The sequence below is a fragment of the Esox lucius genome, chromosome 17 (assembly GCF_011004845.1).
Source record: "Esox lucius isolate fEsoLuc1 chromosome 17, fEsoLuc1.pri, whole genome shotgun sequence".
NCBI classification, from domain to species: domain Eukaryota; kingdom Metazoa; phylum Chordata; class Actinopteri; order Esociformes; family Esocidae; genus Esox; species Esox lucius.
The window spans coordinates 38,324,431-38,335,140 of record NC_047585.1 but is presented as its reverse complement, the minus strand read 5'-3'; the positions used below and the strand labels follow the sequence as shown (position 1 = coordinate 38,335,140).

Genomic DNA, 10,710 nt, shown 5'->3' with positions numbered 1-10,710 from the left:
CGCAAGGCGAAGGTCTCGATTTACCGGTCAATCTACGTTCCTACTCTCACCTATGGTCATGAGCTTTGGGTCATGACCGAAAGGACAAGATCCCGGATACAGGCGGCCGAAATGAGCTTTCTCCGCAGGGTGGCTGGGCGATCCCTTAGAGATAGGGTAAGAAACTCGGTCACCCGGGAGGAGCTCAGAGTAGAGCCGCTGCTCCTCCACATCGAGAGGGGTCAGCTGAGGTGGCTTGGGCATCTGTTTCGGATGCCTCCGGAATGCCTTCCTGGGAAGGTGTTCCGGTCCCGTCCCACCGGGAGGAGACCCCGGGGAAGACCTAGGACACGCTGGAGGGACTATGTCTCCCGGCTGGCCTGGGAACGCCTCGGTGTCCCCCCGGAAGAGCTAGAGGAAGTGTCTGGGGAGAGGGAAGTCTGGGCATCCCTGCTTAGACTGCTGCCCCCGCGACCCGGCCCCGGATAAGCGGAAGATGATGGATGGGGATAGGACGACTGCACCGTATTGAGGGGAGGATGAATGGGGCCATGTATCACAAGATCTTGGCCATAAACCTCCTTCCCTCAGTAAGAGCATTGAAGATGGGTCGTGGCTGGGTCTTCCAGCATGACAACAAACCAAAACACACAGCCAGGGCAACTAAGGAGTGGCTCCTGGAGTGGCCTAGCCAGTCTCCAGACCTGAACCCAATAGAAAATCTTTGGAGGGAGCTGAAAGTCCATATTGCCCAGCGACAGCCCCAAAACCTGAAGGATCTGTATGGAGGAGTGGGCCAAAATCCCTGCTGCAGTGTGTGCAAACCTGGTCAAGAACTACAGAAAACATATGATCTCTGTAATTGCAAACAAAGGTTTCTTTACCAAATATAAAGTTCTGCTTTTCTGATGTATCAAATACTTATGTTGTGCAATAAAATGCAAATTGATTACTTAAGTCATACAATATGATTTTCTGGATATTTGTTTTAGATTCTATCACTCACAGTTGAAGAGTACCTATGAACAAATTTGACTTCTACATGCTTTGGAAGTAGGAAAACCTGCAAAATCGGCAGTATATCAAATACCTGTTCTCCCCACTGTATATTCATCCAGAATGACCTTCAGTAGCTAATAAATAAATTTTCTTTTGCAGTACTCGCCAGAATTATTGGCATACTAGGTAATCATGGAAAAAAGGCTTTCGGTGTTTTCACTAATTGGTGTTAATCAGCTTTGAGCTTACACAAAAAAACAAAGCATATCAATCAAATCTTCAATTAAGTGAAAATTGTTCAAAGAAAAGGAAGATGTTAAGATAAAACTTTCTGGAAAATGTTTATAAAAAGAAAAGGTATTCTGAAACCAAATTAATGTTTAAAGCCTGTTTTTTTCCTATTAATGTAGGGTTAAGAGGGCCCTTGCATGGAAACTGAACCCACAACCAACTTTCAACATGTGAGCTACACATACAAGTTTAGAACTGATACATAACTCTGAATCACACCATTGTGATTGATTACACATATTTTGACTACATAGTAAAGCCGTTTTTGTGACTTTTGTTGGTGTTGGATGGATGAACACAGAGTGGGCTTTAATTTCTTTATTTTGACAGATTAGAAGTCGTATTAGATCAGTGACTAACACAAACTATGAGACAGGTATAACTTTAGCCAACCTTTACCAAAAATAACCTTATTTAGATAAATTTCACACCTGTTGTTGCTCAGAAAATACATGATAAAAATGTTTTGGGGAGTATGCCCAGACCCCCCAAAACGAGGCTTAGCTTCCCCATGATTTCTAGTGAGGTCCCTGCTAAAAATGTATATATTAGTTCAGGCCCATCGCCAGGATGAGGAGACTGAGTGGGCAGAACATACAGGCGAGGGGGCTGATCTTTTTGTTGGCTATTTTTCTATAGAGTATTTAAAACTTAGCTCCCTGAATATTAGTAGATGAGAATATGTGGGGTACCTCTTTGCTGTACCTCTGTTACTAATTAAATTCAGTCTTATACGAGAATAGTAGGTCCCATCTGGGTATCCAAAGCTGAGAGTCTTGTCTTTCCAGCGGTGTCTTCCAACCTTTGGTGTGACTCACTAGCATATAAATCGATCATGTTGTTATGACACATAACCTATTACAGGATTATTTGAGATCAGTGTGTACAGTATACCTCTGCATCATTAAAATAGGTTTTGTTTCACCAGGGCCCTGCATTTTACAATGGATACACCCCCTCCCTGAAAAACCGAAACAACTCCTAAAGCAGTTATTACAATACCAGATAATTCAACTGAGGGGTCTAAGCCCCCTCGTGGGGCAGGGCCTGTAATTCTTTACAGAAAAATCAGAGCATGTGTACTTTTGGGGAAACGCGCCAATAGAAAAGTAATAAATCCTTCCTGTTCTCTTTTTTCTCAAGTCCAGGTTTTTTTTTATTCCATTATACTGAGTTATTATTCTCCTATGGACATTTCCTGATTGTCAAAGTTAATCATCCGATCTGAATAAATTGTTAGAATACTTTGTAAAAGTGTCTAGCTCTTTTGATCAGGGGCAGTCTATAAAGCTCTAGCTCTTGATCTGCAGTACCAATGGAGGGCACGTCTATAATTAGTTACCCATTGCTAATTGGGTGATAGATCGCTTTAGCCTATTATTTCAGTCATTATATTGTTTTAATTGATTCATCGATTGATTGCACAGTCTATCAAAATACAATTTAATTGCGTTGGGAAAAGTATCGAATAGATAACGATAATTAATTTCTGCATTATTAGGAAAGACAGAGTAGCTCTCAATCTCATGGTGTTGTGAGCGAGACACATAGGCTATAGGCCTACCTGAGCTTCGTTAGGATAATTTGTCGCTGGGCAATGTGACCGCAGCATTTCATTTTTCCAGATATTTTGAGGTTTTCCAAGACACGTTTAGCCTACAGCACTATAAACTAATTGAAATGCCTATTAGTTCTACGTAATAGGCTACCTAATAACAGCAGGTTTTGTTTGGAGAGCAAAACCTTTTACAATACCCGGCTTTCGGTGATAGGTATGTTTTTTGGTTTGCCAGGAGTGCTTTGCTAGCTGGACTTTGCAGTTATGAAACACCCGCAACTCAAGACAGTGGATTGTTTTTATCGTGCGTAGCCTATCCCGCATATACAGGTGCTGGTCATAAAATTAGAATATCATCAAAAAGTTTATTTTTTTCAGTAATTCCATTCAAAAAGTGAAACTTGTATAATATATACATTCATTCCACACAGACTAAAATTTTTCAAGTGTTTATTTCTTTTAATTTTTATGATTATAACTGACAACTAATGAAAATCCCAAATTCAGTATCTCAGAAAATCTGAATATTGTGAAAAGGTTCAATATTGTAGACACCTGGTGCCACACTCTAATCAACTAATGAACTCAAAACACCTGCAAAGGCCATTAAATGGTCTCTCAGTCTAGTTCTGTAGGCAACACAATCATGGGGAAGACGGCTGACTTGATAGCTGTCCAAAAACGACCATTGACACCTTGCACAAGGAGGGCAAGACACAAAAGGTCATTGCTAAAGAGGCTGGCTTTTCACAGAGCTCTGTGTCCAAGCACATTAATAAAGAGGCAAAGGGAAGGAAAAGATGTGGTAGAAAAAAGTGTACAAGCAATAGGGATAACCGCACTCTGGAGAGGATTGTGAAACAAAACCCATTCAAAAATGTGGGGGAGATTCACAAAGAGTGGACTGCAGCTGGAGTCAGTGCTTCAAGAACCACCACGCACAGACGTATGCAAGACATGGGTTTCAGCAGTCGCATTCCTTGTGTCAAGCCACTCTTGAACAAGACACAGCGTCAGATGCATCTTGCCTGGGCTAAAGACAAAAAGGACTGGACTGCTGCTGAGTTATGTTCTCTGATGAAAGTAAATTTTGCATTTCCTTTGGAAATCAAGGTCCCAGAGTCTAGAGGAAGAGAGGAGAGGCACATAATCCACGTTGCTTGAAGTCCAGTGTAAAGTTTCCACAGTCAGTGATGGTTTAGGGTGCCATGTCATCTGCTGGTGTTGGTCCATTGTGTTTTCTGAGGTCCAAGGTCAACGCAGCTGTCTACCAGGAAGTTTTAGAGCACTTCATGCTTTCTGCTGCTGACTAACTTTATGGAGATGCAGATTTCATTTTCCAACAGGACTTGGCACCGGCACACAGTGGTATCCCTGTTCTTAATTGGCCAGCAAACTCACCTGACCTTAACCCTATAGAAAATCTATGGGGTATTGTGAAGAGGAAGATGCGATATGCCAGACCCAACAATGCAGAAGAGCTGAAGGCCACTATCAGAGCAACCTGTGCTCTCATAACACCTGAGCAGTGCCACAGACTGATCGACTCCATGCCACGTCACATTGCTGCAGTAATTCAGGCAAAAGGAGCCCCAACTAAGTATTGAGTGATGTACATGCTCATACTTTTCAGTTGGCCAACATTTCTAAAAATATTTTTTTTGTATTGGTCATACGTAATCTTAAGTAATATTCTAATTTTCGGGGATACTGAATTTGAGATTTTCATTAGTTGTTAGTTATAATCATCACAATTAAAAGAAATAAACATTTGAAATATATCAGTCTGTGTGTAATGAATGAATATAATATACAAGTTTCAATTTTTGAATGGAATTACTGAAATAAATCAACTTTTTGATGATATTCTAATTCTAATAACCTGTAAACGGAGCATGTCCTCATCTGCTGTGGATTTTGACCTACTCGAAGTGGGAAATCGAAACTGTCAAACTTCTTCAAGCAGCAATTACCAACTTACCATTAGCCTGGTGGATTTTCGGTTTTGAACAGAATCCCGTATTAACGGTCACACTCTATCGGGTTAATAAAGGCATCGTTTACAGTGTTGCCCATATAGGGTACACTTCACCGGTCCCTTACGAGGAATTTGCTAACAGTTTGGAAGTTCTGGAAACTAGCAGCAAATAATTTTACCGGCTTTTATTTTTTATTATTGGCCAAAAATCGATGATCCATGCTAAAAATGAATTATGAATTCATAAAACACGTGCACATGTTAATCTTCAATGTCAACAGTGTTAGTTTTTCTCGATTATAAAACCAACGATCCTATGGGCCACTCTGATTGGCTGCCAGCATACTCTGACCCATTATTGCACAGCAGAGGCTGGGACCACCATCGTTTATTTTTTTAAATCAATTTGAGATCCGGGGCTATTCATAAAGCTCTGCGGCTATAGCCCCGGACGCCCAGGCCTAATGACGCCACTGTTGCATAGCCTTTGATTATGACGTATGTGATGATCAAAGCTATATAAACTGCCGCTGATTGAATAAATCATAATTAGCTCGTTGAACTTCAAGTGTACGGTAAGCAAGCTACAACTGTCCTTCTAAAGGGGAAGTTATAGGGACGTTTCGGTTTAAATTTGTGCGATCTTTAGTTTGTTGGCTATTAGCTATTAGTAATTTCATACGTTTGTTTCATTATTATTAATCTTATCTCAAATAATTATTTCAATATGACAAATATCTTTATAAGAAGCGTGAATACAACAAAAATGTTCCCTAAAACTATACCCGTGGCATTTTTGGTTATTATTATTTTCTTTTCACAGAAATACATCCTATTCACAAATTCAAATATGAATGCAGCTGACAGAAAACCATGAAGCTGAAGCCTGATGGTGCCGATAGGTTCCCTCCTTTAAACAGGGCGCCGCTGAAACAGGCCTCGACGGAGGCCTCCTCCTCCAACTCCTCAGCCCGGCCTTCCCTGTGTCATCTCCCTCAGGCCTTTGCTGAAGAGCGACATACAAAGGAACTCTCCTTGGCTGACGTGTTAAAGAAGCCAAAGGTGTTACCTGATTCCTGGTCCGGCAGCCCAAACAGTTCACACCAGCCTGAGGTGATGAGGCCTGGAATGGGTAGAGCGGAGGACACGCCTTTGCGCAGCACCGGACAGTCGGTTCGTCCTGTTGGTTGGATCCAGAACAAGGTCCAGACTTTCCGACCAGAGGTGCACCAGCAATGCCCCAGTAGACGACTTATCCCTCTTGGCCGGATACATGACGAGGTCCAGCACCCTGATCCAGAGCTTACAGAAGGTAGGAACCATCGAAGCAACACTAGGCTGCCTGTTATCCCTGTTAGCCGGAATCAGGATGAGGTCCAGCCTTCAAAACCTGAGGTGACAAATTATACCAAACCTCCACACGCCACTAGGCTGCCTGTTATCCCTGTTAGCCGGAATCAGGATGAGGTCCAGCCTTCAAAACCTGAGGTGACAAAGGTTACCAAACCTTCACACGCCACTAGGCTGCCTGTTATCCCCGTTAGCCGGAATCAGGATGAAGCCCAGTCTTCAAAACCTGAGGTGACAAAGGATACCAAACCTTCACACGCCACTGGGCTGCCTGTTATCCCCGTTAGCCGGAATCAGGATGAGGTCCAGTCTTCAAAACCTGAGGTGACAAAGGATACCAAACCTCCACACGCCACTAGGCTGCCTGTTATCCCCGTTAGCCGGAATCAGGATGAGGTCCAGCCTTCAAAACCTGAGGTGACAAAGGATACCAAACCTTCACACGCCACTAGGCTGCCTGTTATCCCCGTTAGCCAGAATCAGGATGAGGTCCAGCCTTCAAAACCGGAGGTGACAAAGGTTACCAAACCTTCACACGCCACTGGGCTGCCTGTTATCCCCGTTAGCCGGAATCAGGATGAGGTCCAGCCTTCAAAACCTGAGGTAACAAAGGTTACCAAACCTTCACACGCCATTGGGCTGCCTGTTATCCCTGTTAGCCGGAATCAGGATGAGGTCCAGCCTTCAAAACCTGAGGTGACAAAGGTTACCAAACCTTCACATGCCATTGGGCTGCCTGTTATCCCTGTTAGCCGGAATCAGGATGAGGTCCAGCCTTCAAAACCTGAGGTGACAAAGGATACCAAACCTCCACACGCCACTGGGCTGCCTGTTATCCCTTTTGTCTCGATGCCGGAGAATACCCAGCCCTCCAAACCCAAGGGAAGGCCCACCAACCGTCAATCAACTAACAAAAGAAAGCTAAAGGCCAGCAAACCTGTGGTTCCTACTGTGCCCGATTCCCAGCCTATTAGGACAGTGAACTTGGACTGTCAAGAGGCTCCGCCCACCAATCAAGTGGTCCCGGAGGAGCCATGCATATTTAACAATGTGTACGTCGTGTCCATGCCGGAAGCCGGCCAGCCTGTGGAGGCTTATGCAAGGACCATGAACCAACCCAAGGAAATCCCCAGGCCCATGATCTCTGTCAACACTGGACCCCTGCTGGCCAGAAGAGCTCAGAGGAATTCCCTTCATGGGCACATGGCACCCAAACCACCAGTGGGCCCCCGGCCCAAAATGTTCCCTTCCATCGCCCAGGGCAACATGTCCTTGGTAGAGGCTAAGAGCTCCGAAATGAACCACAAGAAAGGTCAGTACTGCTACTGGTGAGATGTCTGTTTTGCTGCATACGTGCTCTTAAAGGTCTATACAGTGTTTGTTTGCTTATCTAGGCCAGTGTTTCCCAATCCTGGTCCTCGGGACTCAAAGGGGTGCAGGTTTTTTTTTTGCCCTAACACTCACACACCTATTTTAAATGTTGCCCTACCACTTGAGTGACGTAATCAACCTATCCTCATGTCTTTAATTTGAATCGGGTGTTTGAGTGCTAAGGCAAAAACAATAACGTGCACCCCTTTGGGTCCCGAGGACCAGGATTGGGAAACACTGATCTAGGCTATGACCAAGAATAGGATGTCTCCATATTCCCCAAATGCATGGCTAATATATTCTCCTCCCCTAATGTCATCTAAAGGTGCCAAAGGACTCAGAGACCTGCAGAGTTCCAGCCAGGCTCAGAGGTTTGTTCCTCTGAACGTCGAGGTGACCATGACGAGTTCCCGCCGGGTCAAGTCGGCTGGTCCCTCCAAGCAGCTTCTCCAGCTGTGGGATGAGGACGACGTGTTGGCCACTGATACCCTGAGGCGCACTGAGCATATGTGTCCCACGTATGAGCAGGAGGAGCGCAGCGGCGGGGCCGGCAGGATGGTGACCCCGAGGGGCCCGAGCGACATCCCTTTCAGACCAAGGACTGCCGCGTCTAATTTCCTGGGTAGACACAGGATCATGCGGCCAAAAGAGCATTAACTCACCCCAATATGAACTTGACCCACCCCTTCCCCTGCCCCTACCATGACAGAAACCGAAAGGAGACCAGCAGCAGACAGAAAAGTGACCAGCAGACAGACAGAGACCAGCAGACAGACATAGACCAGCAGACAGACAGAGACCAGCAGACAGACAGAGACCAGCAGACAGACAGAGACCTGATTGAACGTGAGAAACCTGCTTCCAGAACAGACCGTGCGGTACACAGCCTGCCGAATCCCCTGAATCCACCTAAAATTAGCAACACCGCCAGATCATTTCATGTATGAATAACCAAATAAACGATTGCAGGTGCCTTAACCGTGTAATTTCCCTTTGAATCAAAGAATAGTTAGATCATTGGAGAAAATAACTTAGAGTGTCTATCGTTGAAGGCATTGGCCATAAGGCCATCCCACTAAATGGCAAAGGTTAAGCAATGTAAAAGGAGCCTATAACGGGCACATTGAAGGAAAATAGGGAAACATTTACTTGTCAGTGTCAGTCACTGCAGGTTGAGGTGCAAATGCCAGGCTATTCACTACATAAGGGACTAATAGTGTTGTCAGGGGGGAGTTATATTAAAGTGATGAGTAGTATTTTCAAAGCAGATTCAGATTCATTCTGATTTGACTTGTTACCAGATTCCTTTGTAAAGCTTTGAAAATGTAATCAAAAATGGATAGCTGCTAGGCTATCCTCAAACGCACAAGAAATCCAAGGTATAATTGTAGCAAAACAAATGTGTCATGAATACGGACACCCATATAAATTCTTATGTGCCAAATTTAATGGAAATATCTTCCCACTGATATTGTTTCAAGGTCATGTGATAGACATGTCAAACTTGATTAATTTGTCAACATGTGGAACATCAGAAAATGTTGAAGACATTCAGAAATTAGACAATGGCTTGAAGAACAATAGCTGGATGCCTGAAAATACCCATCTCCACTATATAGATGAATCAACCTAAAATCAATCAACGCAGAGGTATTTTGTTTCAATTACAATTGTCAACAGTCAAGAAATACAAAGGACAATGGAGTCAAATAACATTTTGGAGGGGTTATGTTTTGCTTTGATATATGCTTCAAAAAATCTTTCTTAATTTCATTTCAGAAATGAGAAGGGCATCTTGTTTGTTTTTCAACAATATGAAAGATTGATGATTGTGCGTTCTATCTGCTCTATTGTTCTAAGAAAAGGTTTTTAATCTATCAAAGGCCTATATGGAGGTGGACCTGTTGTTCACTATCGCTTTGAGGGCTGCTCTTTGCTTTGCTGTTGCCAGGATTTACCACAAGGTGGCAACAACCGGTCAGTGTCAAGGTCTCTTTCACCACTATTAAAAACACTATTATGAGCAACCACGCACATAAGAGCACCTCCTGTTTCCTTTTCTCATTTTTCAGTTATGTCCTGCGTAGGAAATGGTTGGTTAAAAAAAAAAGTTACAATCTATTTTTCGAACAACTGCCCTTTATCTAGAATACTATTGTGGCCCCTATTTTTAGAAACACTGTTGGTCAATTATTATCATAATTGATCACTGTAGTATTTTGTTGGAGTCATTGTAATACCGTAATCTGTAGAAGAAGGTCAATACAAACAATTTTTATCTGATGAATAAATCTACAGGTTGTTGATACCCCTATGTGCATTCATCTCATTCGGCAGATGGTACGCCCTATGTGCATTCATCTCACTCAGTGAATGTCTCCTGAATCTAGAGATGGAGGGAGAGAGAGAGCAATGACGACAGAAAATGCACTACGTTGATGCTTTCGTGCGTGTGCAAACGTGTGTATTTGTGTCGGGTCAACCAGGTGCAGGAGGAAAATGAGGACACGCCTTGGTTTGTTTACTGTTGAATAAACATCAGTTTCTCTGCAGCAGTTACATCCTCTGTTTATGTATTTGGTCAATGTCTTTCAGATCCCCCAAATTCAACATCTTTTTCATCCGAGTAATAACTAATAAGCCTTGAACATTCGGAGTCCTTCTATACTGTGCTAAGTTGAAAAGACGTGAGTTCAAATGTTTCTCCGTTTCAGCTTTGCGACTCGAGGGCCCAACAAAGGCAACTTGACTGTTCTGAGGTGTGTCGAGAGAGTTTCTGAAGCCCCCTGAGACCTCCTGTTTTCAAAGAATCCTGTGGTTTGGTTCCATGTCTCTCTCAAACCTTCGACCCTGTAGAGATGTGTTGCGCCCACATCCTCCCCCTGTATAATCCCAACCTAGGCCATGCTCCTCAACCCCCACACAGTCACATCCAAAGAAGCGAGCTCTGTAACCATACAGTTCTGGGCATCAACGATAAACATTTTCAGAGGGCCTTCACTTGGCTGCAGCAAGGTACAGTGTTAATGTCAATGAGTCTTTTTGAAGGGTGACCCCCAACACCAAATTAACTAGAAATGATGTCACCATACTGAAATTGTTTACTCCGCTTTTAACCGTTTGTTTAGCACTGGATTAGAGGTTCACTTTTGACTGACCCAAATAATCTTCCTCTCTCTGCTAA

General features: G+C 43.6%; 1 protein-coding gene across 1 annotated transcript; it reads left to right on the top strand.

Annotated features, from left to right (window-relative positions):
- Positions 1-5,642: 5,642 nt before the first annotated feature.
- LOC109616791 (sporozoite surface protein 2-like) lies at positions 5,643-8,482 on the top strand. Its single transcript, XM_020055398.3, has 2 exons — positions 5,643-7,467; positions 7,852-8,482. Exons 1-2 carry the CDS (start codon positions 5,679-5,681, stop codon positions 8,181-8,183), a joined length of 2,121 nt encoding a protein of 706 aa, XP_019910957.3. The 5' UTR covers positions 5,643-5,678; the 3' UTR covers positions 8,184-8,482.
- The last annotated feature ends 2,228 nt before the right edge of the window (positions 8,483-10,710 follow it).